The sequence below is a fragment of the Aphelocoma coerulescens genome, chromosome 14 (assembly GCF_041296385.1).
Source record: "Aphelocoma coerulescens isolate FSJ_1873_10779 chromosome 14, UR_Acoe_1.0, whole genome shotgun sequence".
Taxonomy (NCBI): Eukaryota; Metazoa; Chordata; class Aves; order Passeriformes; family Corvidae; genus Aphelocoma; species Aphelocoma coerulescens.
This window is the reverse complement of record NC_091028.1, coordinates 2,290,188-2,318,160: the sequence shown is the minus strand read 5'-3', so window position 1 is coordinate 2,318,160 and position 27,973 is coordinate 2,290,188. Positions and strand designations below refer to the sequence as shown.

Below are 27,973 nucleotides of genomic sequence, written 5' to 3'. Positions count from 1 at the left end.
GGTTGCTGGTAGTGATTTATTTGGTGCTGTGGAAGGGTGCCATGCCTGTGCTGGGGTGCTGCATCCCCCAGCCCTGCATGTGTGCAGTGAGGGGCATCTGGATCACTGATCCCAGGATGGGGAAATGGGGTCCTGGATGGGATGGTGAGGCTCTGGGGGTCAGGTGGTCAGTGCAGGCAGGAATCAGCCCAGCCCTGGGGCAATGCCCCCAGCCACAGCAGAACCACTGGGCTCTCCTCCCTGCCAGCCATCATCATCCTCCAGTTCCTCGGCCCCCAGCCCAGCCTCTGCTCCCAGCAGGGCGATGTAGTGGGAGCTGCAGTAGACAGGCGCCTTGTTGGGGCTGGAGTAGACCTGCTCGGGCCGCAGTGAGGCAAAAGGGTTGCTGGCGTAGCCCACGACATGCGTCTCGAGCTCCACGAGGATCTGCAGGGAGGCCTTCAGCTCCTGCTCACTGCCAGAAGAGAGGACAGGCACCATCACTGGGTGTCTGTGCCGGCTCACCGGGGTGGCGGGGCCGTGCTCACCTGTACACGGTGAAGAGCACGGGCAGGCGATAGTCCCGCAGCAGCAGCAGGGTGGGCAGCCAGCCCGCTAGCAGGTCTGGGCAGGCATGGAAACCTGTGGGGACACAGCCCTGAAGGTTCCACCTCTTTCCCTTCCCACCCTGGCCCCGGGAAAAGCCAGCTCCAACTGCACCCACTCTGTGCTGGACATCCCAGAGTATGCGGTAAGTTTGGCAGCCCTAAGCAAGGTGGGGTCTGGCTCCCCCCCAGCATGTGGGGCACCCCAAACTCTGGGTCCTGGGCTAAGCCACAGCACCGAGACCTGAGGGGAAGGATCTGTTTCACCTGCAGGTGGGTGACACAGGCAGGACAGAGCGCCTGGTGGGGAGATGAGGCAGGCATGTCCCAGGGAGTCCCCCCAGCTGCCCGTTGTGCCTTGGTGCAAAGCCCTGGGCACGTCCCAAGCCACCTGCAGGCTCAGCCCCAGGTGCTGCCATGGCGCTCAGGGCAGTCCCTCAGGAGTGCATTCCATGTGCCCTGTGGGGATGTCCCCATCCCAGCAGTGGGGTGTGAGGGTCTAACCCCTCCATGGCACAGGCACTTACCTGGGTGAAAGCCCACCACCAGGTCAGGACGGGCAGCCAGCTTGGTCTCCACGTGGCTTTCCCAGAAGTCGTGGTAGAGCCCTTTGTAGCTGCTGAGATAGACCCTCCCTCGGGGTGCCAACGTGGTCAGCGGTGGCCTCATGATGGGTCCGTCCACCACGTCCACCCCCACCATCACCATCTCCACACCCTGGTGCCCCGGGAACATCCGTGTGAGCTCGTCGTAGTCTGTCAGCCGCGTGTTGAGGGTCTCCACGTGGGAAGCCCCCACCACGTGCACAGTGAGGGGCCTGGTGAGAGGGTCGATGCCGAACAGCCGCAGTCCCAGGCCGATGGTGAGCGGCCGCGAGTGGAAGTCGGTGACCAGCCGCCGGATGGATTCCCGCAGCTCTGCATCCTCCGGCCGGGGCTTCCCGGCGTTGGCCCAGAGCAGGGTCATGTACCGCCCTGCCACGATGGCACCCAGCTTCTCCTCCAGCTGCTCCTGCATGGAGAACCAGTCCTCCCAGCCCTTCACGTCCCGGGCAGGTTTTGTCCAGGTGTCCGTGGGAAATGGGATGTCTCCTGGGGAGTCAGGAGGAGGTTGGAGGGTGCAGTGGTGGTGCCACAGCTCAGGCTGCTTGTCCCACCTGTGCTGTGGGAGTGGGGCTGGAGAAGGGACATTACATCCCACCACGGGACCTGAGCAGCCTGGGATGGGGCTCAAGCAGGCCTGGGGGGACACATGCCCCACCTGTGAAGACGAGCCACTCCACCAGCCGATCCAGAGCCACCAGCTTCAGCTTCTTGCAGAACTTCTTGTGCAGCGGCCAGTTGGCACGCTGGCATGCCACACCGCAGTAGTACACATTTTGGCACCTGGGCAGACAGGCAGCATGCCCAGCCATGGAGGGGGGGCACAAACCAGCCCACTGAGCCTGGCTCCTTGCCACCCCCTCTTAGGGCTGTGTCCCTGTTTTGGAGGCTGGAGCTGGGCACTGGGGTCAGACAACCCTCACTTCACCCCAGCCACCAGGCTGGAAGCAAGGGATGGATCCATCCCTGTGCCATCAGACCATCTCCCCACCATACCTCTTGCAACGCCGGAGGCTTTTGGGGTCCGGCAGGGCATCGGGGAGCTTCTTGCACTCGACACAAAACTTGAAGGTGTCCTCCATCTTCTGGAACATGTCAAAATATGTCCGGATGCCGAAATCGCTGCCTCTCTTCCTGCCATCCATGGCAGACCTGCAGACGCCAAAGGGTGAGCAGAATCCAGCCCACTGCCACAACGGTGGGGCTGATGTCCTGCCTCTGAGGCTGCCAAGATTTTTAGCTGCAGCCAGGAGCATCCTGGCCTGGGTGGGGACGGGGAGCCAGGCACTCTGGAGGGGTCCACCCAGGAGCCCATGGGCTCCCCGTGGGCTGAGCCGGGAGGGTGAGATGAGCCATGGGAGCTGCTCCAGCTGCTGGGAGACACACGGGATGCACTGCCCGGGGGAGGGGGTGGGGAACTGGCACCCATGGGTGCTCACTCACTTGTAGTCCTCGTAGCTCTTCATGTTGAGCTTCTGCAGGATGACGTGGGACAGCCCCGGCACGTTGCGGTCCATGGCCTGGAAGCCCAGCGAGTCCACGTCGGGAGCCCTCGCCGCTGGCTCCTCCGGGGCCTTCTTGGAGCGACCTGTTTTGGGGGCAGCGCCTGTGGTTGGCTGGGCCGTGGCGGCTGCAGGAGAGACGGGTGCGGGCGAGGAGGCCGGCCCGGGGGTCTCCGGGTGCTGCCGGGGTCCCCCGCGCCGCCCGCCACCCCCGCGGCGCCTCCCGCCCGCCATCCCGCTCCTATCCCGCTAATGCCGGGAGATCCCGGCCCGTCCCGGCCCGTCCCGGCCCGCGGCTGGGCTCAAATGTCAGCCCCCAGGAGCCGGCGGTGCAGACGGCCGTGGCCCCTCGGAATCGGATAGCGGAGCTATTCTGGGCATCCCCTCCCCGGGAACGGGCCAACCCGCTCCGGGGGTCCGGCTCCCGCCCCAAAAGCCGCGCTGGTGGCAGTGGGGTGCCCCAAAGCGCTGTAGCGTCCCACACTGCAAATCTGGGGGGAGCTTGGGGGGCTGCCCAAGACCCTGCGAACCCTCTGTCACCACAGGGACACAAAGTCACTGCCTCAGCCCCCCGCCATAGGGTCCGCACCCCAGCCCGGCCTGCGGGAACCCCCTTCCACCCCCTCAGAGCCCCCAGTGGGGTGTGAGGGAGTGCCTGGGTGGGCACCGCGGCTTCTACCAGCCGGGGCGGAGGCCAGCAGTGGGCTGTGGCAGCAGGCGGGCGCACCAGGCTGCAAAGGGGGACATGGTGGCCCTACAGCACCGCCAGCTCATTCGGGACGGCGCGGGGGGACCGCCGCCCCACCGGGGGCTGGTGAGGGCTGCCCACACCCACCATGGCGGCGGCCGCGGCCTCACGGGCACGCCCCCAAACACGCGGGGAAGGGCCGGGGTCCCGCGAGGTTTCGGGGTCCGGCGGGAGCAGCCGCGTCGCTGTGGTTACGGGACGCGAGCCCTCCGCCGAGTCTCGGAGGCCGCAGGTTCGAGCCCCGGCGCCGCACGCTGCCCCGGCGGGCTCCCGGTGAGGGACTGCAGGATCCCCCCGGGGCGGGAGAGCCTCCAGAACTGTCGGTGAGGGGCTGCAGGAGCATTCTGGGGCAGGAGAGCCTCCAGGCCCGTGGGTGAGGGGCTGCAGGAGCCCCCGGGCCAGCAGAGTCCCTAGGCCCGTGGGTCAGGGGCTGTAGGTGCACCCCAGGTCGGCGAGATCCCCGGGACAATCGGTGAAGGGCTGCAAGACCATTCTGGGGCAGGAGAACCTCCGGGTCCGTGGGTGAGGGGCTGCTGGATACCCCCGGGACCGTGGGTGAGGGTCTGCAGGATCACAGCAGGGTGAGAGCACCCCCGGGCCCATCAGTGCTGCCCTGAGGGGGCTGCCAGGCCTTGAGGGTGTGAGGCGAGGGGGCCGTGGGGTCCCTGGGGCGCCCTGAGGGAATCCGGAGGGATTCACAAACGTGAGGAACAGATGGAGCCAGGTCCCCACGGCATGTGGGAGCCATGAGGGGACGGGGCTGGCAGCTGCCGGCCTTGGGCCCACGGGGTCACCATTAACTTAAACAGGGAGTAAAAGAGAGCCAGGGAGGTACCCGGTGCTGGGAGCTGAGAGCAGCCTGGCATAACAAACCTTTCCTGGGAGCTGCAGCTGAGTGAAGCTTACAGAGATGGATAATTTTCACATTACATTTTTCCCAGTCCTCCCCCTGCACCTCGTGAGAGATTCGTCACTGCCAAAGCCCTGTGCTTTCAATGGTGTTTTGACAGCCAAGCCCTGAATAGCGCTCACAACCAGCACTGCTGTGTCCTGCAGAGGTATCTGGGAGAGGAACGGAGCAGTTTCATGTTTCTTTCCTCATTCTTTCTCCTGCAGAGCCATGGAGGTCCCTGCGGAGCTGGCTGGTGGGAAGGACGCTGCTGCATCTCTTCCCAGTATGTCACAGCCAATACCAGTAAAGATCACAGTCGTGAAGGCACAGGACCTGGTAAAGTTCTGAAAATATCTCTACTAATTTAATAAACAAGGCCAGAGCAATTCTGTATGCACAGGGATCCCCTGTGAGAGCAGCTGGGGGGTGATAAGGCTAAAGGAAGGAGTGGTGGGGGTATCAGAGGTTCAGCAATGCCACGCTGTGGCTTCCTCCTCCCTGCTGAGGAGTTGACACAGAGGAAAAAGCTTGTGAGGCACATAAATTGGGGAACACACCACCCTAGCAGCAGGCCAGAGATACTGGGGTGAAATGTACCTCCCTGCCTCCTCTAACTGTATGTAAATGGCAGGTTTTTTAAGCAGAACACAGAGAGAATGTGATCAGTGAGACAAATACCTGTGGAAGGACCTCACCTTGGGAGTAAAGCCAGATTTTCATCCCAGCTCCAGCTGTTTAAATCATATCAAAAGCAATAGGGTGGCTCTGGTTTTAGAAAGGCAGTGGATCCAGTGCAAGGCTATGAGCTGGTGCCAATGAAACCACCACTGGTGTGATTTCCATGTGATGCACTCAGCTGTCCTTAAAGTATTCCAGAGGCACTGGCATTTGGGAGGGAATGTGGAGGAGAAGCTCAGCTCCTGCTGCAAGCAGAAAAAATGCAAATCCCTGCTTCTGCTCCAGCAGCAGACAGAAAAAGCAATCCAAAAGCACCTGCTTGAGGCTTTTACATTGTAGTATTGAAGTACCTCTTACACTGATAGATTCAGCAAACAGCAGCTTAGGTGAGGTATGAGGTGAGAGGAGGATAAACAATGCTGGGAAGAAAAGACTCATGGATTGATTGCATCTGGAATGTTGCTTTGTGGTTCTGATTGCTCCACCGTGAGAAAGGGCTGTACAGAAGGGAGGAGGGGGTTACAAAAGGGCAATAATCACAGCAACCATAAGAAAAAAAATCTGGCTGTAAGAATGTGGAATCCACTTCTGGCTATAAGTGTGGAATCTGCTTAATTAGAGGCAATGTAGAGAAGGATGAGAGAGGAGCCTTGGATAATTAATGGTACAGGGAAAGGTTAATTGGATTCTTCTGTTTAGCCATTCATAGGATGTATGCTCAAGGAGACAGTGAGAAGGGCCGAAAATTAAAACCAAGTGAAAGAGATCTCTTTTTGTGTAAGAACCAGCAGGCAACTAATTACCCCAGTGACAGGGAGAGAGGGAGCTGAGGGCGGGTTAGGCATCCCTGTGGCTCAGCACTAAGGAAAACCTGGGTTTGGGTACAATGGTCCTTGTGTTCAGCCACTTCTCTGTGCATTGAGAACTAAACCGTGTTTCTGCTGCAGGGAGCCCTTTGGTACCTGCTGCCCAGCACTTCCTTTGCTGTGCAGGTGCCACATGCTGACCCCAGTGCCACATGCTGTACCCTCACTGTCCCTCTCCAGCCCTGTTTAAGCCCCTCTGTTTAGACATTTGAAATCCAAAGTAAAATCTGCATCTCCTCATCTCTGATTAAAGCGAAGTGGTATGAAGGTGGTGTAACAACAAATTGCAGAGCTCCCAAAGAGCTTGCTGGAGCCCTTCCTTTGATTTCATAGAATCATGGAATTGTTTAGGTTAGAAAAGGCTTCTAAGACCATGAAGTCCTACCTTTAACCCAGCACTGCCAAGGCCACCACTAAACCATGTTCCCAAGTGCCACATGCACATGTCTTTTGAACACTTGCAGGGATGGGGACTCCCCCACTTCCCTGGGGAGCCTGTTCCAGTGCCTGACCACCCTTACAGTGAAGAAATTTTCCCTAATATCCAACCTAAGCCTCCCCTGGCACAACTTAAGGCTGTTCTCTCTTGTCCATTTCAGGACATTCTGCACTATGTGACATGCACAGGTGTCCTGTGAGCTCATCCCTGTAGCTCAGGAGCTGCTTTCTTAGGAGACAGCAAAGGTCTCAAGCTTCCTGGAAGTACAGAAATATCAGTGGAGTATTTTGGGATTTGTTTTAGATGTGTCTTTCCTGAGGTGAAGCCTGGACCTCTCTATCTCCCCCTGCCACAGCTCCTGATAATCCTTAGGGCATCATGGAGCACGAAATTTCCCTCCTAAAGACAGGGGAGGGTGAGGTCCAAGCTCTGCTTCTCTTCCCCATTCCTGTGGTAGAACAGACCCCCACAAGCGAGCCCTATCCTGGTCACTGACCTGAGCTGCTGCCAGAGGAACTCTGATCCTGGGATGCTGCTGCAGTCCCAGCTGCTCACTGAGCTCTTTTTTTGACAGAAAACTCTCAAAAGCAACGTGCTGGTTACATTGGTGCGTGTGGAGTACAATGGAGAAGTCCTGGGAGACTCCCCCAAGACTGGTGTCCTGCCAAGTGGGACAGCAGAATACAACTTCAGCACCAGCTTTGAGTGCAGCCCCGATGGGCCCAACTCCTTGGATGTCATTGTGCAGAAACCACTGCTCTGTAAGTACCTGGTGCCAGATCTCCCACCCTGGAGCCCGGTGCTGTTGCTGCAGGAGTCACTGCTTCAGGACCAGCACTGAAGCAGCAGCGGTGGGAGGCTCTCAGCACTTCTTGCCCATCTCTGCCAGCTGGAAGAATCCCCTTTCATGTTGGCTGGTGCTCCTTTGGCTTTGCTGTGCTTGTCAGCGTTGGGAGGTGAAGAGGAGCATGTGCCAGAGCTGACACAGACCCTCCCCAGTGCCTGACCTGCTGGTCCAAGGAACGCTGCCAGCTCCTCTCTTTTTATCTCCCTAGTGACCGTGCTAGAAGTGGGGCCAAGGGAGAAGAAAAAACCAGAGAAAATCACTCCTCTTGGCCAAGCTGTGGTGGACCTTCTACCTCTGCTGCAAGGTACAGCATCGAATTCCACAGCCTCCATGACCACTCCTTGCTCCCTGGCACTTTTTGATCTCTGCTTATGGACCCCTGACTACAACTTATCTCCTTTTGACAAAGTGACCTTCAGAGCTCTACAAAATCTGACTCGGGGGGGAGAGAGGGTAGCTCAGCATTCAGAGTTAGACCATGATTTTATCTCATGTAAGGTGTCCCTGCCCATGGGAGGGGGCTGGAATGAGATGATCTTTAAGGTCCCTTCCAGCCCAAATCATTCCATGACTATGATTCTTTGCAGAGGGTCTCACTTTAGGCTGTTCTCATTCCTGTTTCTTCCCAGGAGTGCGCTCACTGAAGGTCTTTGCTCCTTTGTATGCAGTGCCTGCCTCCTCATCAGAGAAGCTTCACCCCAAGGCCACGGTATGTGGAATTTGGAACTGTTCCTTTCCTCATTCAGCTCTCTGCTGCTTTTTAATGGGAGGGAGAACATGACTCAGCTGCCTGGCTCATCACGGATGTGGTACAGCCCTATATGTTACAGGCTTGGAGGCCTTTCCCACTCCCTCTGACGTCTGTCCCTACTTCTCTCTGATAGGTGAAGTTGTGCTGGGAAATGTTAATGTGTGCAGCTACCCAATTGCTCTGCAAAAAATAATAAAGATGGAAAGCACAGTGCTGAAAACCCCCCAAAAGGCAACGGCAGGGTCACCTGCCCAGCTTTATTAGCCTTCCTTTCTGCACATAAAATGTCTGAGTCCATTATTGTACAAACTGACTGCCTTTCCTGCGAGGCCCTTATTCATTCAGCAGGTTGCAAAGTACCCAGTGACTAAAACAGGGAATAAAGTATGAGGCTGGGAAAACGTGTCCAATTTTGCTCCTGAGCCTGCCTGCAGTGAGCACCGGGAGCGAAGTGGAGGGGTGGGTATCCCATTAACAGCTCTGTGTTTAAGAGGAGTTCACAGTGAGCAAGGTGGGGGGGCACTCATTAGGGAGGACAGGTAATAAATGCTGACCAGCTGGTTTTCCCTCACACACCATCCATCTGGGGCTGGGACAGGTAATTAAAGGCTCTCCACAGAGAGCATGGAGATGGGGCAGAGGCAAGGCTGTGGCTCTCTGAATCACCAGGGGAAAAGCATCATTTTCCACCCTTGATGTTCTTTCTCTGTGATTCCTTTCATGAGACCCTGCCTCTTTCTCCATGGCTCATTTTAAGAGACCCCTGGGGCATGTGCCATACCTCAGCTAGGCTGTGCTTTAAACAAACAAATACCACAATTGAGCCAAATTGGTCCTGAAATTCCTTTCCTGTGCTGGGCTGTTTTCTTTTACATCAGAGATGAGGCACAAGATAACATCATACATTCTGGCCTTGGGTTTCTGCTTGTTTCTCCCTAAGTGCAGGCAAGTTATAATTGTCTATTTACTGGCTCTGCTTTATCCTTGTCTCACAGGGTGGCCTTGAAGTGACAGTGAGCACCAAAGAGCTCCTGCTCTCTGCCACCCAGTTCTCAAGTGGGAACCTCCTGAGCATCACAATGGAGGCAGCTTATTCTGTCCCTGGAGTCTTTACCGTTGAAGGCCAGCAAAACTACATGGCTTGCTTGCAAATACCAGCAGCTGGCGAGGTGAGAATGGTCCAGGCACAATGACAGGGGGTTTGGCTGGGTTTGGGTTGTTCTCCCACCCCACGGAACAAGTGTCCAGGCACGTGGGGTGCACAGCTCCCGTGCCTGTGCACCAGCAGCCTTTGTTGGCAGGGCTCAGAGTCTCTGTGGCGTGACGTGTTTCTTTAACACAAACAAAGGTCTGTTTGGAAAGATTTGGATTCAAACTGGCAGGGTTTTTTCCACGTGGCTCTTTATTTTTATTCCATTCTTTGCATGTGTGTGGTGGAGTGCATTTTCCAAGCCAGGCACCCTGTACTGTTGCTTTGCTTTGTTATCCCAGCTTGGAGCAGCTGGCTCTTGCTCCTGCTCCTGTTAGAAAGGCAAATCTTTTGTTTCTTGTGTCTCTCTAGAAGGAATTGCTATTGCTCTTCCAGAACGGCATCCTGAAGGCTGATGGTGAAAAAGAACCATTGCCCCGGCCCAAAAACTGGCCCCTTGGTACCATCCTGGCCCCTGGTGCTCTGGCCATACCCAACTCCTTCATTGTTGGTGGGCCCTATGAGGATGAGGATGGAGACCTCACCAGAAGCAAGGTGAGAAAGGACTGGCAGGTTTGGAAGAGAACCAGAAGGGACTGAGAGACTTGATATGAAAGGGAGATGGGTGGTCACTGTACAGTGTCCACGACAGAGACGGTTCCCCTGGGACAGCAGACATGCTGACTCACTGCAGGAGGTATCCCAAGGGAGAATGTGGCAGGTCTGGTCCCAGAAAACACCCACACTGGGCTGCTGGGCTGGGAGTTGTGTTATCTCCTGTGAGCCAGGCACTTAACGCTGCAGGAAAGGCTGTCAGCCTCTCAGCAGGGCTGGCCTGGCTATGGGCACTTGGACACCTCTGTCTGACTCACATTCCCTCCTGGGGACATTTTTGAGGATGATGCAGGCTGTGGAGTTTGCTGTCCTGGCTTTGACTGCATGCTGTTTTTCACAGGACAGGGAATTCAGGAGGCAGGCAGAGAGCACAAAGAGAATCGTGTGGGACACGGAAAGGCGCTGTTACCTGGACGCTGCTGCAGTGGCTGTGTAAGGGACCTGAGGGACCCACCCCAGAACATGCTCAGATGAATGATCTGAGGCAGGGAGCAGCAATGTGCAGGTGCTCTTGGATCTCTTTGGGGTCAAACTGTGGCTCTGCCTCACCTCTCATGGCTGCTGGGGCTGTCTCTTGGCCACAAGTGTTCACCTGAGTAAAGGAACAGCTCTTGAACTGCCTTGAACTGCTGGCAGCAGCTTTGTTCTGCTGTGCTGAGAGAATATGAATTGGCTGGAGCTGCTGTCTCCAGGCCACAAATGCTCACTCCTGCTGCCAGCAGCTGGGGCTGGGGGCTGGTCCGTCCGTGGTTTGAAGGAAGGGGCAGCAGTTATGGTGAGCAGACATGGAGTAGAGTGGCCTCCACAGCTCTCCTCTGAGCTGCTAATTAAGTTTTTACTGAATCCCAAACACATACAAACCTTTCACTCCATGTAGGCACTCTTCATTTGCTTTTTTATTGGGTAAGTGTTGCCTGTAGCAGCTCCCTATCTGCTCAAGATCAGGATGAGTGTTCCATTTATCTTTGAATCCTGCTATTTTCTGGCCTCAGCTGAATCATGCCTGTGCATTTCACAGCCAAATTACTCCTTGTGGGGAAATACTCCCTTCAATCTTGTTTGATTTTTAAAATTCTTTTCCCTACGCATCCATCCACCTGCCTGCTGGTGTCAGAGTCACCAGCCACACTGAACGCAAGCTCAGGATCCACTTGCTCCGTGCAATTCAGGATTTATACCAAAGTTAATCACATTCTTTCTTACTTATTTCTGAAGTAACTGAGGGAGAGAAAAAACCTGGTGTGTTGCTCTCACAGTTGTTTTAAAGCTGGCTGTGCCATAAATGCACACAGCAGTGGATAGAGGAGGAAACGTACCCATCCTGCCCCAAATCAGTGTACCCATGGCCTGAGGGTGTTTGCTGAGGGAATAGGGTGAAGCAAACCCAAGAGGGGCTGCTGGAGCACAAAGGAGGGTGGTGGGGGTCTCCAGCTGGGTTTCTGCATCTCCTCAGTGCATCCTGCATCTGCTTTGTACCCAGCCTGCAGAAGCGCATTGCCGAGTGCCGCTACTGGCCCGTGGAGCTCTGCAAGGTGTCCATGGCCTCAGGTGGCAAAGGGAAAACCAGCAAAGCTGACAAGGTAAAAACCAGCAAAGCTGTCAAGGTAAAAGTGGGGTCTGGCTCGTGGAGTAGCATTTCATTATCAGGCATTTTCCTCTTGAGGCCTTTGTGATACCAAAATCATCCCTGAAGCAGCCAAAGTGAGTCAGACAGCAGGAGGCTTTGTGAAAAATCAGCTTTATAGGGCTGTTAAATGGATACAGCATCATATTTTTTCCTTATAGCTCTCACTGATGGTCTCTGGTAGCTCAGTGGAAAGGGGACAGGGAGAGGGTACCTTTTAAAATCACAGAATAGTTTGGGTTGGAAGGGACCCCAGACTCCATCTCCTTCCGACTCCATCTCCTTCCAACTCCCTGCGTCGGGCAGGGACAGTTTCCACTAGACCTGTCCAGCCTGGCTTTGAAGAGAATTAGAAGTAATTCACTGAGCTGATCTTTAGCCAATGGGGTTTTGGAAAACCTTGAAGAAGTTCATGCATTCGTTCTCGGGCTGTAGGTAAGGTATGCTTTTGCATCTAAACCAGGGGGGTTGAACAGAGAAACAGCCCCTTAGAGAATGGTTCTGGTCCTGGCAGCTGGTTGTGTGAGAGCTCCTAATCTATTCCAGGGCAAAGTCATATAAGTTGGTGTAAATCCCTTTCAGCACTCACCAGTGCCAGGATTTTGCAGCTCTGATGATGATTCTTCTCACCAGGCCTCCCACACCTCCTAAGCCACTTGGTTTCTGTCCAACCTGAGATGCACAACTCCGGGAGGATCACCTGGATTTCTAACCACACAGCTGATAATCTTCCAGCTGTATCTCAACAAGACCATCCTGAGGAATAGCAGAGTGCAGGAATTAGAAAGAAAAGCTGCCCCATGGGGATTGGGATAAAATTAATATTCTACATATGGAATGACTCCAGTGTGTTCATCCAGGTTGTCTCGGCTGCGTGCCAGTGACAGAACCACTGGCTCATCAGGTGCATCAGTTTGCTGTGTGGCCTCCTCTTAATGAGATTGGTGACCTTGTTCCCTTAAGGAGAAAAACAGTCTGTTCAGGATCTCAGTCCCTTGCTCTGTGTTTCCAGGGAGATGAGGACAAGCAGATTGCCTTCCATGGCGTGGCATATGTCAACATGATGCATTTGCTGTGCCCTGGGGTGAAGCAGATCCGAGGGGCCTTCCGTGTCTTTAGCTACCAGGACGGTGAGGTGTTTGAAAAGGTGAGAGCAGCAGGCTCTGCTCCAGCTCTGCAGCTGGCTTTGCCCTGAGGGGTTGGGAGCAGGCAGTGTGGGCAGAGGGTTATTTGGGAGCAGGCAGCAGGGACGGAGGGTGTTTGGGAGCAGGCAGTGTGGTACTTGGAGCTGGATCTGAACCATCAGTGCCCTTCTGTTGATGGAGAAAAATAACGATACAAGCTTTTAGGTGCAGATTTCTCCAAGGCAGGGGATTTCTGGGGGGCTGTGAGCAGGTTTGGGGGCTGAGAGAGGCTTTGAATCTCACTTCACTCCCTCCTATGCCAGCATGCTCCACTCTCCCCAGTCTGGAAGATAGGCAAGGGAGCTGTGTTGCTGGGAAGAGCAAACAGTGGCTTTAAAAGGATTGCGTTACCCCCGGCAACCACCAAAAAAGCTGTCACTGGAGCTCTTTCAGCTCTAGCTCATCGAGGTTTATTTGTCTTCACATTTTTCCCTCTCTGTTACTAAGAGTGACAGTTACATCTCCATTTTCCCCTAGTCTATCCCTCCTGGAACAGACCTGAGCTTGTTTCAGGAGGGCAGATGCACAGCCTGGTTTTACCACCCACGTTCCCTGTGGGGCTGCAGTCCAGGTGCCGGAGCCGGGTGAATTCCAGCCCTTCTCCTGCCTCCCTGCTCCCACTGGCTGCTGCAGAGCTGGGCTTGGCACAAGTGTGTCTGCTGGGTTCTGCTTCCCTGCCATGAATAATGACCCCTTGGCTGCACGGTGCTGCTTGTCCTGTGCCACTTATCTGTCACAAGTGAAGTCTTTCTCATTCCCCAGATACCTTGGGTTGCTTCTTGCTCTAAGGAGTTTCCCTACAGCCACTCCATCCTCTCCCCAGGATCCCCATAACTCTTGCTAGCCCAATTCCTGTAACCAGGATGTGTGGGAGGGAGCAGCCTGTCTAGGTGGTCAAACACGGTGTAAACACACATTCTGACAAACCCTTTCCTTGCAATTCCTTGGTGTGTGTCAGGGAGGCTGCTCCACACCAGAGAAGGAACTGGGAGCCAAGAGATGCTGTCAGGGAGGTGGAGACCCCCAAAATGTGTAGAGCAGGCATGGTGAGAGTAGCCAGATTCATCCAGCAGTCCTCATCACCAGGCAAGTCCATGGCTGTGGGGCAGGTCTAGGATCCCACCAGGAACTCAGGTTCTCGGATCTGGATTCCAGCATGTTCACCACATATCTCAGGCAAGGATCAAGGGCCAGTCCTCAGTGATAACACAGCTCTTTGAGGGAAGATGGAGAGACCTCACTGAGCCTCAAAGCCTAACCTGAGGCTTCATGGCTACACAGGATCAGAGCTGGCCTGGAGCTCCTGCAGCTGAACTCTAGGAGGAGAGAATGAGGTTACAAAACTTCTTAATGCATTTAAGACCCTGACAGTGTGTTCTGTGATGTGAGAGGTTAAGGCAAAGGAGTGAGGAAGCCTGCTTTGTCCCTTGATTCTCTCTGTTCCCTCTATTTTTCAGACCAGAATTCAGCACAGTATTTTCCGGGATCTCAGGTCACAGCTCAGTCTGGCCAAGGAAGGGTTGGGGACCTCTCCTGTTTCCAGAGCTGCTCCCACTAAGGCTCAGAAGGAAGACAAAGATTCCAGTGGAACGGTGAGGTCTAGGGAGGCACATGGCACCATGGTTGCTCTGTTTCCACATCACAGGCAGTTGGGACATGCAGGGACCAGGGGTGGATGCTGTGCTGCCTCAGCCAGCTGAGAGATACTCATTATTCTAGAATCATAGCATCTCCTCAACATGAAGGGATCCACAAGGATCATGAGTCCAACTCCTGGCTATGCACAGACACCCCAGCAATCCCACCCTGTGCCTTTCGGTGTTGGCCAAACACTCCTGGAGCTCTGGTAGCCTTGGGGTCATGACAGTGCCCAACAACCCTCTGGGGGAAGAATCTTTCCCTGATATCCAGCCTAATCCACGCTTGGCACAGCTCCAGGCATTCCCTCAGGTCCTGTCACTGGTCACAGAGAGCAGAGATTAGAGCTGCTCCTTGTGAGGAAGCTGCAGCTTTCCCTTTCCCTGAAATCATAGGACATGCTGCCTGAACAAATGCACCATCTCACACCCTGAACTTGCAAAGATATGAGATTTATCGAGTTGGAAACAAGAGACATCTTTTCTTTTTCCTAATAGTTACTCAACCCATCCAAAATCCAGTTGTCAGATGGCACTGGAGGATCTGAAAATGTCACAAATCTCCTTGAAGGACAGGTAATTATGTCTCTCCAAAGAGAAGGAAAGACTGTAGAGCGTCACTATGCTGGTGTCTCACACCTTTCACACAAAGTCCTCAAGAGTGAGTTGGACAAGGGATGTTTTACGTAGATGCTGTCCCAGAGTTCTTCCAGTGACATCCACCTGGAGAGCAGACTGGCATTGGGCTAGAAGGTCTCTGTAAATTGTCAGGCATTTATTTAAATTATCCCTTCATATTTTGGCTTCTTCCTCTGGAATGCACATTCTTTCTGCAGGCAGATTGATTATCTGGGCTCTCTCCTTTTCCCTAGCCTGGTTTCTTGAGCTGGATTTTGCTGCTGTAACTCATGCCGAGGGCGGGTTATAAAACAAGCTGGATCTCTGCAGTTTGGAGCTCTGTGGCTGTGTGCTCAGTATTTCATTGTGCCAGCACTGGCTGCAGACAGCACGACCCAGAAAGCAATGTTTATCTCCACAGTACAGCGAGGCAGGAACATTCCTGGTGATGGAGATAAAGCTGGACAGGCCCTTGGTCCCAAAGCGGCTGCGGGAGGAGCTCGTCAGACGGTGCGTAAGGATGGGCTGTGGGGCTGACAGCTCCTCTCTGCACGGTGGAGAGAGGCTTGTACAGCAAACCCCCCTTGGAACACTCCATGAAGAGGGCCTGAGACAAAGCCCACAGGAATCAGGGGGAGGATTTGGCCAGACTGCTTTAGACGTGGCATCTGGTGTGTTGGGAAAACACTTGTTCATCCCAGCTGGCATCTCCCTGCCATTCCTCTCAAAACAAGAGACACCAGAGCAGCACAGCAGTGTCTGTGTTCCTGTCTGGGCTTTGTTTCCCACTAATCCCCATGTGCTTGCCTCTTGCATGTGATGTTCAGTGGCTTGGTCAGTCCTGGCCACCAGCATGGACTGCCCTGGGTAGTGCTGCTGTTGCTTCACCAGAGCATTCTCTCATTTTTAGCTTTCCAGAAGTTTTCTCACAATATTTTACCCATTCCTCAGCTTTCATGTTCGTTTTCCTGTTGTTCTGCTGCAGAGCTGCTCTTTCATCTCTGCTGCTTTGAGACTCCCAGTTCCTGTCCAGTGGCAGCCCTGCTGTGTTATGGGTTAGAAAGGCATAACACATCTACTTTATGGAATAAAAAAATAGAAAATGCAGCAGATTAATAAAGTATAAGAGGTGCAGGTTTATGTCTCTCAAACAGAAATATCATCCATTCGTTGGAGGTATGTGTGTTGTCCTCACGGCTGCCTGCTGTCTTCCAGGAGGATCAGGCTGAGCTCCTCTTAGAAGAGACCTTTTCCTGGCCTATTTTATACATTTCTACTCTTCTGCAGTGTGTGTGGATTCAGCATAACTCCTCCTTGTTGAACCTGCTTGTGTGCACCTTGGCTTGGTGGGCTGGATTATTGTGTTCTGAGGACTGAGGGTGTTCTGGTGTCCAGCAAGCAGGAAATGTTCAAAAAATTTTAATGAATTAAGGTTGGTTTGGCACCAAGGATTTTAAGTCCAGAATCCCAGAATGATTCAGTTTGCAAGGGACCACTGAAGGTCATCTAGTCCAACATTCATGTTCAAGCAGGGCTCCCCAGAGCACGTTACTCTGTGTCCAGATGGTTTTTGGATATATCCAGGGAAGGTGACTCCACAGAGAATCCTGCTCCAGTGCTCAGCCACCCTCACCTTAATAGAATCTTAGTTAAAGAGTGGCCTGGGCTGTTTAGTGACCAAATTCTACAGAGCTTTCCTCAGGCTGTTTCCTTCCTTACACCTGTTCTGCAGAACCAGCAGCTCCAAGAGCCAGATCTGCTGCTCCAGGAGAGCAGTTTGGGTCAGCAGTAAATGTTAGCCCTGTCACGATGAGCCACAACCATCAGCTGTAGGGACCTGGTCACTCTTGGTCTGAGACTTCAGTTTTCCTCCCAGGTCCCTGTGAGGTGTCTCAGGGACACGATGGCAGGTTGGAGCCCTCACACTCCACAAGCCAACATCCTGGGCAGTGGATCTGCTGATCTCTCCTCTGCTCTCATTGACAGGGTCAAGGAGATGATCCATCCCAAACCTGAGCTGCCCCCCTGGACGGGAGGAGCCAAGAAGGTACGTGTGAGAGCCTTGCCACCATTCTGCCACTCCATCCTGCCCTCATCCCTCTCACACAACAGAGTCTCAGCAACAAGGAGATGAGGTTTGACGAGGACGAGGGTGCAGGGCCACAAAGGTGGTGAAGGGTCTAGAAGGGAGTAGGGCCATATGAGGAGTGGTGAGGTCACTTGGAATGTTCAGCCTGGAGAACAGAGACTGAGGGCAGAGCTCATTGGGGTCTGCAGCTTCCTCACAAGGGACAGCTTCAATCTCTGCTCTCTGTGACAGGACCCGAGGGAACAGCTGGAGCTGTGCCAGGGGAGGTTTTAATGGATATTAGAAAAAGAGTGTCCAGGCACTGCCCAGGCTCCCCAGGGAATGGGCACAGTCCCAAGGCTGCCAGAGCTCCAGGAGCATTTGGACAATGCTCTCAGGCACAGGGTGGGATTGCTGACATGTCTGTGCAGGGCCAGGAGCTGGACTTGATCCTTGTGGATTCTTTCCAATTCAACATATTCGATGATCCTAGGAAATACACAGAAAAGGAAACGCCTGTATGTGTTATCTCCACAGCAGTGTGCCTTGGGAACCCATTTATCACTTGTGTTCACATCCCATTCAAAGGGAAGAGATGAAGAGATGGAGCAAAGGGAGGGAAGGCAGCCATGGGGAAGGAAGGAAATGGGATGCTGGGAAAAGAGGCTACCAGAACCTTACATTTATCCTGTAAACAGTCCCAACTGTTTCTTGACTCAGACCAGCCCCTGTGCTTCATCAGACTCAGACAAACCTGAACAGAATCAACCCTGACCTTTCTTGGGTCACCAAGAATTTCTGAGGATCAAGATTACGGAGGTTACAGATTTTGCTGAAGAGGGCTGGCCATGGGTTTCAGGGCTCCCAGGAAATGAGATATATTTTACTCACAGCCAATTATATTGCTATAGGAGAGATAGCAGTGACTGGAATGCTGGGTTGTGATGGAAAATCCTAGCAGGAAGGATTTTGTGTTTACCTGTAGATATTTTCTCAGCCCTCAGGCGTGGACAGGAAAGGATGTGTGACAGACTAATTGAGTCAGGTGGAGTTAATGGGAGGCGTGGGCTGTGGCAAATCAAATACATATCAAGGTTGATTGCATAAGTGGCTTGTGAAATTTATTTATGTCTTTCCTAGGCAGTGGAAGCTTATGAAAAATGTGTCACCAGTGTTGCTGCTGCCATCCTGAGGGAATACCATGAGCTTTTTGGGAAGCAGCTGCATGACCAGGGAGTGATAGACCACGGAACCCTGGAGGAACAGAGGCGTCAGCTCAACTACGAGCTCAATACCTCTGGGAAATATTTTGCTTTTAAGGAACAGCTAAAGGTGAAGACTCCTTTGTGCTTTTTGCTTCCCTGCTTGTTTTGTCCTGACAGTTTCTCAGGGAGGCACTGCTTTCCCATGGTGGTAACTCAGGATGATGTGGTGCTCCAGAATCCTTTCCTGCCACCTGGAGCTGTTGCAGTGGGCACTGAGGGGACAGGATTCCCCTCTAATGGAGCAGGCACTGAGCTGCTTTGGTCCCACACCAAGAGAACACTTCCTTTCAATGGGAGCTAGTCACATCCACTTGCCCCATGCTCAACCTGAGAAAGGCAAAGCTGGCTGCTCTCACATTCCCAGTCTGCCTTGGCAGGGAAAGGAGGTTCCACTCTCTCAGCTGCTCAGCCTCAGTCACACTCTTCCTGGAGACCTCCTCTCTGTCTTGAGGAGATGAGCCATCCACATGCTGTCCCTAAAGGGTGTGTCAGGGAGGTGGGAAAGGAAATCCCCCTTGCTTGCTTTTTTTTTTACTTTTATCAGTGGTGGGCTGGATTTATTTCTCAAAACTAAGTTGGAGCTTCAGGCAAAATGAATTTGTTCTGTCTCTGATTACAGAGCTGGTGGGGGGCATGGGGGGGAACCTGCCTTGCTCAATGTCCTTTGTCTCCACAGCATTCTGTGGTGAAGATTGTGAGGGAGAAATACCTGAAGACCGAGGCATTTGAGAACCAGGGGCAGCTCCAGGAATTCCTCAGTGAGCTCTACGTGTTCCTCGTGGGCCACATGCACATTGCCCTCAACAAGGTAGGGGGAAATCTGGGTGACTCAGACCATGGCTTCACCGTGGATCCAGGGCACGTGAAGGACTTTTGCCTTCAAGACAGAAGCAGGCTCATGCTTTCTTCTGCTGGAGTTGTCACATGTGGACCATGAGCCACACTTGAGGCAAGGTCCAGTGCATTTGAATCCCACTGCTCAAAATCCTGATGGTGGGATATGTGTGAGATGCCACTGGTAGAGCTGCTGTAGCTGCCACGTGGGGAGGGTGGCTGGCAGAGTGTGAGCTGGGGTCACCAGTGAGTGGCCCCACAGAAGTTTGTCATCACCTTGATCTAGGAAATGCTGTGAATAATCACAGAATCACAGACAGGTTTGGGTGGGAAGGGAGCTTAAAGGTCATCTCATTCTACCACCTGCCATGGGCAGGGACACCTTCCACTAGCCCAGGCTGCTCCAAGCCCCAGTGTCCAACCCGGCCTTGGACACTTCCAGGGATCCAGGGGCAGCCACAGCTTCTCTGGGCACCCTGTGCCGGGGCCTTCCCACCCTCCCAGGGAACAATTCCTTCCCAATATCCCATCTAACCCTGCTCTCTGGCAGTGGGAAGCCATTTCCCTTTGTCCTGTCCCTCCATGTCCTTGTAAAAATTGCCCTGTCCCTGTGTGGCAGAGGTACCTGGGAATGATGGGAATGTGTCCCACCACAGAGCAGCTTGCCTTTCCCAGTGCCCAGCCCCAGCCATACTGGTCTGTACTGTGTGCAGTGCTGGTGTGGGACCTGCTGCCATACTGGGATCACACAAACCACTCTTCCCTTCCCCAGGGCTAACTCTGTCTCCTTCCCTGCCAGCTCCTGTCTGGGGAAGATGTTTCTTCTACCCCTACACCCTGCGCAACCAATAAGCAGCTCTTGCTCTTTGCTCGTGAAGCTGAAGCCAACAGGGACTTGAAACTGGCCTCTCTCTTCTACAGTCAGGTAAGGGAGCCCCAGTTCTCTCCTGCCCATCACCTGTGTGGGTTGGCACAGTGGGGCTGCTGCTCACAGCTCAGCCAGCCCTGGCTGTGGCAGAGGAAGGAAGGAGCTGAGCATCACCAGGATACTCAGGCTGAATGGGAGGGATTTTCCAGGGAGATGCTGCTCTCTGCAGGATGTGAGACTGTCCCTCGACTCCAGCCTCGAGGCCAGGGGAAATGGGATGTGCTGGGTCAGTTCTGGGGACACTGGGCCCTGGGAGACGTCAGCTGGAGCTGGAGGACATGTGTTAGGTGGAGGAGGCTTAGAGGAAGTGGGCTTCCAGCATGATCCCATTTAGGGGACACCCTTGCATGTGATAAACAAGGGCTTGATTCCTGCTAAACAGGGCTGGGGTGGCCAGGGAAGCCATGGTCATTCCAGAATTGTCTCCCCAGTCCATGGCATGTGCTGAGCCTGACTCCAGTGATAATCTCTGTTGTCTAGAGAATAGCTCAGGACCAGTGCAGCATCCAGTCCTGGCTGGACTATGGAGCCTTCTGCCTACTGCACGAGGATGCCACCAAAGCCCAGGAATGCTTCAAGAAGGCCCTTTGTCTGGACCCCCAGCACACCCAAAGGTGCTGAGTGCTCCTGGTGGGAGGGGGGGGAGGGTATCCCCCACACCACTGCTGGGGCTGCAGGGCTGACTGCTCTGCCCCTGCCCCAGCTTGCTGCTCTGTGGGATTGTGGCTGTCAAGCTGCAGCACTATGAAGAGGCAGAGATTTTCTTTGAGGATGCCTGCTGCTTGGAGCCATCCAGCATCATAGCCTGGACCCTCTCAGGTACAAAACCAAGCCAGTCTGGTGCTCAAGGTATTCCTGTAGAGGCATGCATTGTTCCTGCTCCCAATCCTCTTCTCCCTGCTCCAAGGTGAGGGCTACAGGAAGGATTTTGCTTCCTTCAGGTGTCTGCTGATGCTGCTCTGTCTCTCCCACAGGTTTGTTTTATGAGCTGCAGAATAATTATATTCGGGCAGAAAGGAACTTCCGTGAGGCTAAGAAGCTCCTGCAAGCACAGCTTGAGGAGGAGAGGAGAATCCTTGAGGCTGCTGAGGCAGAAGGGAAAAAGCCCAGCACAGCCCCAGGTAACAGGCAAACCCAGGAGGTGTCCTGACACCAGCAAGGAGGGGCTTGGAGCTGTGTGGGCAACGGTGGAAGGAGAGGAGAATTTTTAAGAGGAGAAGTACAAAGGGTAACGGTAGAAGATGTGGACTGTGAGCTAGAACAGAATTCCATGGAAGCTGTCACTGTGATTCCCAGCACAGCTCACAAAGCTCTGCCTCACCACTCTGAAGGGCAAACCAGCAGCTTGGCAGTGACCCTGAGGCCAAGGCTTCCTTTGGAGCCTCTCTGAGTCCAGCCTGAGCTGAGACTGTCTGTCCTGAGTCCCAAATATTTGGCCAGGCTGCAGGAAATGCTGACTGGCTTTATTTTTAACGTTATCACCACTCATGCAGTGCCTCAGGCATGTGGGTTTTTGTCCTTTCTGATAATGAGGAAAAGGATATTCATAGAATCGTGGCATGTCTAAGGTTGGAAAGGACCTCCAAGATCATCAAGTGCAACTGTTAACCCAGCACTGCTGTGTTCACCTCTAACCCATGTCCCCAGGTGTCATATCCACAGGGCTTTTGAACACTTCCAGGGATGGGGACTCCACCACTGCCCTGGCCAGCCTGTTCCAATGCCTGGCCACCCTTTCTGTGAATAATTTTTTTTCTATCATCCAATCTCGACCTCCCTGGTGCAACTTGAGGCCGTTTCCTCTCATCCTGCCTCATTTATATCTATTTCTGGCTTCACATGGTAACCTTGTGCTCAAAACCCCAGCCCCAGGTATTGCCTCCTGCAAAAAAAATTCTTCCCAGCTTTTAAAACCTGATAGATCTTTTATATTTTCTCTCTTCTCTATTTTTTTGTTGTTGTTGTTGAATCATGTTCTAAACTGGGCAGTTTATGGCTTTCCACCTAATGGTTGTTGGGGGTTTTATTCCAGAGGAGATTCCAGATGGCTCAGCTGACAAACTGCCAGAGGTGGTGGAGGGTATGACATCCAAGGAAAAGGCTACAGCACTGCAGGAAGCCCCGGAAGGTTTGGGAATGGGGATGTGGAGAGCTGGGAGATGGTCCTGTGGGAATGGTGGGGAGTAATGTGGGAGCAGTGAGCCATGGCCCCCATGATGCCAAGGCCTGTTGTCTCTCCTGAGCCAGGGAGTCTTTTCAGAGCAGCACATCTCAGGATGGATGGCCTGCAGGTGAATGCAGCTCTCTCCCTCATGTCACTGCACCCTGCACCTTCCTTTTCTTCCTCCTGAGATGCCAGCTCTGAAAGTGTCCCTAGGGATCCCCTCAGGTTCTGTGGTGTGTGATCTGCCTCCTCCACAGCCCCAGTGGTGGTGGAGATGGCAGTGCTGGGTGCCTCAGGGCCCCCTGGTTGGTTTGGGGAGGCAGGAGCCTCACAGTAGTTGTCTCTGACAAGCATCATTCATGAATTCCCACCTTTTTTCCTCTGGGTTTGGACTGGAAAATTAGTGGGTGAATAGCATAATTTCTTTTCAGATCTTCTACAAAACTTAAGCCCTTCAGAAAGAAATGCTGAGTTAATCTCTGCTTCAGCCTCCCCTGCCACCTCCTGGGTTTTGCTCCATGTTGCAGGGATTTTTCTGTCCCCACTGGGATGTCAGGCCCTGCTTTGGCTCCAGAAATAAAAACCCCACTTTGGGACTGACAGAGATACGTTTTCTTGCAGCACCATGTCCTGCTCCAGGACCTCAGCCACCTCCCTGCACCATCTTCATGAAGACAGTGGAATTCCTGATGAAAGTCAATGCTGTCCGGGTCAGTTTAACAGGGAGTGGAGGAGTGGGAAGGGAGGTTGGTTGATTCCCAAAGAACTCCAGCCAGCCCCTTTATTGGGCTCAGGGAATGAGCCATGGCCACTCCAGAGGCTGAGCACAAGAGGGAGCAAAGCCACCACTGCCCAGAGATGTAAAAGTGTGGCCAGGCAGAGTATTGAGCCCACAATGCTGGCTGTGGACACACAGCCCAGCACTGCCTGCTGCACAGGGAACAGCCAGCTCAGGAACGGTGCAGGGTGCTCTTCTCTGTGCATTCAGAGATGGGATCCATTATTGTGAGGCTTCCAAGATGCCTGAACTCCTTTGATGTAGACACTTGTGTATGTTAGAGTGATTTTTGTATCAGCTGTGGAATGTGCCTGTCCCACCAAGTCATCTCTAGGATCTCTCTGGTTGCCACATTGTGCTGCCTGCCTAAATTTGACATGGCAGAAAGAGTTGCTTAAAGCAAAACACCCCTAGATGGAATCATGGAATGGTTTGGTTTGGAAGGGAACTGGAAGTTCATCTCATTTCAACCCCCTGCTATGGGCAGGGACACCTTCCACTAGACCAGAATTCAAAAGAGGGGAAAAAGAAATTTCCTTTGTGTTTTCTGTTTGTGGAAGTCAGACAAGTGTCAGTCAGCCCTCCTGTCCCATCCTGCTGGGGTGTCCATGGTGTCCCTGCTCCCCTAACCCACCACCTGTGCCATTCCTCCCCAGTTTGTTCACAAGGCACTGGCCCACGAGCTGCTGAGCCTTCAGGGAGGCCCCACCTGTGCCTACTACCTGGCACTGGCCTGGACCTACTCGCTGCAGGAAGACCTGCCCAGATGTGAGGAGTGTGTGTGTGAGGCCATTCGGATCGACCCCACGGTAATTCCCGTGCAGTCCTGGTGTGTGTGAACCCAGAGCCCCTGCTTCACTTCCACTTTACCATTCCTAGTCCATACCATACTAGTCCAGAGCATTTCAGCAGTGAGGGCTGTGGCTGCTGCACTGCTCTCTTTGTTAGCCCATCCTCACAGCCTCCTGTCACTCCCTGCACAGGCAGACAGCATCTCAGAGCCTGTCTCTGCCTTTCCCTCTGCAGCATCTCCCTTTCTTTTCTCTTTGAATAGATACATCCTGATTCTCTCTCTGCGTGGGCGAGTCGGGTTCTGTTTCATGAGAAACAAGGTTGCTATTGAGCTCTCTGCAGGGAAGGTGGCTTTGGGGAGGCAGGTTGAAAGGAAGGCAGGGGGAAGGTGATACCTGGGAATGCTGTGTGCAGGCAGGGCACTGGGCAGGGAGCTGGAGGGGGATCCCATTGCTGGTGTCCTGCAGGCAGCCCACTGACCTTGACTCTCTGCATAAACCCTGTGCCGGTATCACAGAATCATGGAACTGTTTAGGTTGGAAAAGCCCTCTAAGATCATCAAGACCAACCATTCCCCAGCACCACCATGTTCACAATTAAACCGTGTCCCCAAGTGCTGCATCCACACAGCTTTTAATTCCCCCCAGGGATGGTGACCCCAGCACTGCCCTGGGCAGCTGTGCCAGTGCCTGACCACCCTTCCCATGAAGGAATGTCCCCAATATCCAGCCTAAACCTCCCCTGGCCCAGCCTGAGGCCGTTCCCTCTCCTTCTGTCCCTGTTCCCTGCGAGCAGAGCCTGACCCCCCCCAGCTGCCCCCTCCTGTCAGGGAGTTGTGCAGAGCCACAAGGTCCCCCCTGAGCCTCCTTTGCTCCAGGCTGAGCCCCTTTCCCAGCTCCCTCAGCCGCTCCTGGGGCTCCAGACCCTTCCCAGCTCTGCTCCCTTCTCTGGACATGCTCCAGCCCCTCAATGTCCTTCTGCAACTGAGGGCCCCACAACTGCACACAGCACTCGAGCTGTGGCCTCCCCAGTGCCCAGCACAGGGCCACGAGCCCTGCCCTGCTCCTGCTGGCCACACCACTGCTGACACAGGCCAGGGGCCATTGGCCTTCTTGCCCACCTGGGCACACCTGGCTCTGCTTCAGCCACTGCCAACCAGCACCCTCAGGTCCTTCCTTTCCCACCAGGCAGCTTCCAGCCACTCTATCCCCAGCCTGGAGCACTGCACAGGGAGTTGTGATAAATTGAACACTGCTCAGCTCCTCCTGTCTGCTACTTGCAGGTGTCCCAGCCCCCCTCCCAGGTGTTTCTCCCATCCATGTCTCACTCCTGGTTTTTGGTGCACAGAATCCAAATGTCTGGGCTCAGAAAGGGCACCTGTGCTACCTGAAGAAGGACTTTGACAAGGCAAAGAATTGCTACGAGCAAGTCATCAGCTTTGTGGAGGATGCTGTGGATATGCACTTTGTCTACCTGCGCCTGGGCTCCATCTACCTGGAAGAAAAAGAGGTGAGGAGCCAGCGAGGCTGTGGAGGGGGAGTTACCACAAAACAAATCACTCCCCCAGCAGCAGTGGGGACAGTGGGTGTCTGAGCCCCATGGAAACAGGGTGTTTTGGCAAATCCCTGTGTGTGGAGTGATGTGATGATGCAGAGGGAACGTGTCTGTCTCTCTCCTGGCAGTACGGCCGGGCCAAGCAGATCTACCTGCTCGCCTGTGACAACTCTGCCTCCTGTCTCACCTGGCTGGGCGTGGGCATCGCTTGCTACAGGGTGAGTGCAGCTGCCTTCGTGTCCTCTGGGCTTCTGTTGGTGGCACGGAACACAGGGTTAATTTTTTAAGGATCCCCTGGTTTAAACTCTGGCTGCCTGTGAGCCATCGTGTCCTGTGTGCTGTGACAGCCCCAGCCTGGCACCCAGACGGTGTCACCTTCAGCCCCTGCTCTGGGAACACCTGGATGATGTCATCTTCAGCCCCTGCTCTGGGAACAAGCATCCTTCCCCCTCATCCCAGCTCCTGCCAGCACCTCCTTCCCCAGGGTGTCATGGCAAACAATCAGGGCTCTGCTCTGAGTTCCTGCCTGCACATGACCTGCACGTCACCACCAAGGCACTGAGTGGGATGTCAGCAGGGAGGAATCTCGGTGCTTTCCCTGTCCAAGGGAATCCAGCACCTCTGAAGGGCTGCCAAGGACACCTAGCCACCAGCAGTGCAGCATCTCCCCAAGGGACACCTTGCCAGGTTCCTTCAAGGGAGTTTGGCTGAGGAAGCAGTCAGGGAAGGAATTTGAACTTCTGTTTCCCCCTTGGCCAAATGTTTACCTCCTGGGAGGCTGTGGAATCAGGTCAGGGAGGTGAGTGGTGGCCTGGGCACCCCCTACCCCTGCCTGCCCAGAGCTGCTGCACAGCAGCCATAGGGAGCAGGAATACAGCTGAGTTTCCTCATGGAGCTGGATCACTCAGTTCCTGGAGGAACAGGGGTTTGTGCTGCTTTCCTTACAGCTGGAGGCTAATTTAGAAATAGGGAGTGATCCCACAGGGATCAGCAGTGGGAAGCTCCTGCTCCAGACTAGGGATCCGGATGCTGGCACTGAGGATAACTCCTTGTCTATGCCCTAAATCCTTTCCCCTGCATTTCTATCAGGGAAGCCCTGCTAGGAGCTTCTGTTTCACTGATTTCTTCTGCTCTTAGAGCAATGCCTGTTCCATTGGGAAGCGCTTTCTGCCTGCTCTTTGTCCTTTGTCCATGCCTCTCCTTCTCTCCCTCAAGATGAAAGAGATGGTGGAAGCAGAAGATGCTCTCTCTGAAGCCAATGCCCTAAATAACACCAACGCTGAAGTGTGGGGATATCTCACCCTCATCTGCCTGCACGTGAGTGGCCAGCCCCTGCCAGCCTGATGGAGGGGGGGGGGTTTATCGGGCTGGGGGGGGAAGAGGGGTTGGCATCTGCTCATGAACCTGAAGAGCTGGTGTAGAGCTCAGTGATAAAAACGTTTGGGGGCTGTGCTTGGGAAAGCAAGAGTTTGGCTGGAAAGAGCAGCACCCTGAGGCACTGACTGCCCTGGGGCACGTCCTCCCTGCTGAGCTTCTTACAAATACCATTTCACTGAGATCCCATGTCTTTCCTGAGGGGCTGGAGTGTGTCCAGAGAAGGGAACAGAGCTGGGGAAGGGGCTGGAGCACCAGGAGCAGCTGAGGGAGCTGGAAAGGGGCTCAGGCTGGAGCAAAGGAGGCTCAGGGGGGACCTTGTGGCTCTGCACAAGTCCCTGACAGGAGGGGGCAGCCAGGGGGGGTCGGGCTCTGCTCCCAGGGAACAGGGACAGGAGGAGAGGGAACGGCCTCAGGCTGGGCCAGGGGAGGTTTAGGTTGGATATTGGGGAAATTCCTTCACGGGAAGGGTGGTCAGGCACTGGCACAGCTGCCCAGGGCAGTGCTGGGGTCACCATCCCTGGGGGGATTCAAAAGCTGTGTGGGTGTGGCACTTGGGGACACGGGTCAGTGGTGGCCTTGGCAGTGCTGAGGGAATGGTTGGATTTGATGGTCCCGAGGGTCTTTTCCTGCCTAACCCGCCCTGTGCTTTGCTCCCTGGTGCGGTGTGCCGGCTGCAGGGCGGGCGGCAGCTGGAGGCAGAGCAGTGCTACAAATACACCATCAAGGTTCGTGTCCGTGCGCTGCGGGGCGGGCGGGGCTGGGGGCAGCACGAAGCGCTCACCCTGCGCCCTTCCAAGCGGGGCGTGCCACGGGATGATCCCGTCCCGTCGGTGTCACAGCCGAGCCACCGAACGGCCCTTTATCTGCGGGGCAGCCCGGCCCTGAGCGCGCTCCCCTTCCCCGCAGCTCGGCCTGCAGAACTCCGAGCTGCTGCAGGAGATCGACGCCACCCAGAGCCGCTTCGGCTTTGGCAACCCTTCGTTGTGAGCCCCCGGGCACATAAAGTCCCTTGGCCCCGAGCGCTCGTGCCCGGCTCTGTCGCGATCGCGTCGCGACCGCGGGGAGGGGCGGGGGGCGTGGTCAGAGCGCGGAGTGGGCGGGGTCGGGGCGGTACCGGATCACGTGACAGGAGGTAGCGCGCCGCTGATTGGCTGCGGCCGCGCGGGACAGTTGAGCCGGCGGCGCGCGCCATGGCGGCAGGTGGGGGGGGGAGCGGGGGCGGCAACGGAGCTGGAGAGGGGACACGGGGTAATGGGGGTGTGAGCGGGGATGGGGGACATGGGGGTGTGACGGGGTAATGGGGGTGTGAGCGGGGATGGGGGACATGGGGGCAGCACGGGGTAATGGGGGTGTGAGCGGGGATGGGGGACATGGGGGTGTGACGGGGTAATGGGGGTGTGAGCGGGGATGGGGGACGTGGGGGTGTGACGGGGTAAT

At 54.7% G+C, this 27,973-nt stretch overlaps 2 protein-coding genes across 4 annotated transcripts; one reads left to right on the top strand and one right to left on the bottom strand.

Moving 5' to 3' along the window:
- Positions 1 to 7: 7 nt before the first annotated feature.
- On the bottom strand, positions 8 to 3,000 carry MSS51 (MSS51 mitochondrial translational activator). Its single transcript, XM_069029465.1, has 6 exons — positions 2,630 to 3,000; positions 2,183 to 2,338; positions 1,845 to 1,969; positions 1,112 to 1,675; positions 528 to 621; positions 8 to 454 (listed from the first exon to the last, which is right to left on the bottom strand). The coding sequence occupies exons 1-6, from the start codon at positions 2,920 to 2,922 to the stop codon at positions 184 to 186; spliced, it is 1,503 nt and encodes a 500-aa protein (XP_068885566.1). The 5' UTR covers positions 2,923 to 3,000; the 3' UTR covers positions 8 to 183.
- On the top strand, positions 2,271 to 27,573 carry CFAP70 (cilia and flagella associated protein 70). 3 transcript variants are annotated; one of them, XM_069029463.1, is made up of 28 exons: positions 2,271 to 2,354; positions 4,553 to 4,664; positions 6,886 to 7,072; positions 7,367 to 7,462; positions 7,788 to 7,867; positions 8,905 to 9,078; positions 9,471 to 9,653; positions 10,054 to 10,145; positions 11,194 to 11,293; positions 12,350 to 12,484; positions 13,979 to 14,113; positions 14,657 to 14,734; positions 15,198 to 15,286; positions 16,763 to 16,823; positions 17,985 to 18,176; positions 18,786 to 18,917; positions 19,743 to 19,868; positions 20,352 to 20,485; positions 20,575 to 20,690; positions 20,846 to 20,992; positions 21,904 to 21,999; positions 22,657 to 22,745; positions 23,470 to 23,622; positions 24,953 to 25,114; positions 25,288 to 25,377; positions 26,375 to 26,476; positions 27,214 to 27,261; positions 27,443 to 27,573. In XM_069029463.1, the coding sequence occupies exons 2-28, from the start codon at positions 4,557 to 4,559 to the stop codon at positions 27,521 to 27,523; spliced, it is 3,186 nt and encodes a 1,061-aa protein (XP_068885564.1). In that variant the 5' UTR covers positions 2,271 to 2,354; positions 4,553 to 4,556; the 3' UTR covers positions 27,524 to 27,573. The 3 variants fall into 3 exon arrangements, with proteins under 3 accessions (XP_068885564.1, XP_068885563.1, XP_068885565.1); XM_069029462.1 differs by lacking the exon at positions 2,271 to 2,354 and adding an exon at positions 3,639 to 3,709 and having other exon boundaries at positions 11,167 to 11,293; XM_069029464.1 differs by lacking the exons at positions 2,271 to 2,354; positions 4,553 to 4,664; positions 6,886 to 7,072; positions 7,367 to 7,462; positions 7,788 to 7,867 and adding an exon at positions 8,435 to 8,507 and having other exon boundaries at positions 11,167 to 11,293.
- The last annotated feature ends 400 nt before the right edge of the window (positions 27,574 to 27,973 follow it).

Excerpts from the sequence above, each read along its gene's own strand:
- MSS51 (XM_069029465.1), bottom strand. The coding sequence starts at position 2,922 with ATGGCGGGCGGGAGGCGCCGCGGGGGTGGCGGGCGGCGCGGGGGACCC. Across the intron at positions 2,339-2,629 it reads AAGAGCTACGAGGACTACAA|GTCTGCCATGGATGGCAGGA; the intron begins GTGAGTGAGCAC and ends TGGCGTCTGCAG. Across the intron at positions 1,676-1,844 it reads GGAGTGGCTCGTCTTCACAG|GAGACATCCCATTTCCCACG; the intron begins GTGGGGCATGTG and ends CTGACTCCCCAG.
- CFAP70 (XM_069029462.1), top strand. The coding sequence starts at position 4,557 with ATGGAGGTCCCTGCGGAGCTGGCTGGTGGGAAGGACGCTGCTGCATCT. Across the intron at positions 7,463-7,787 it reads CCTTCTACCTCTGCTGCAAG|GAGTGCGCTCACTGAAGGTC; the intron begins GTACAGCATCGA and ends GTTTCTTCCCAG. Across the intron at positions 22,000-22,656 it reads ACTGCAGGAAGCCCCGGAAG|CACCATGTCCTGCTCCAGGA; the intron begins GTTTGGGAATGG and ends GTTTTCTTGCAG.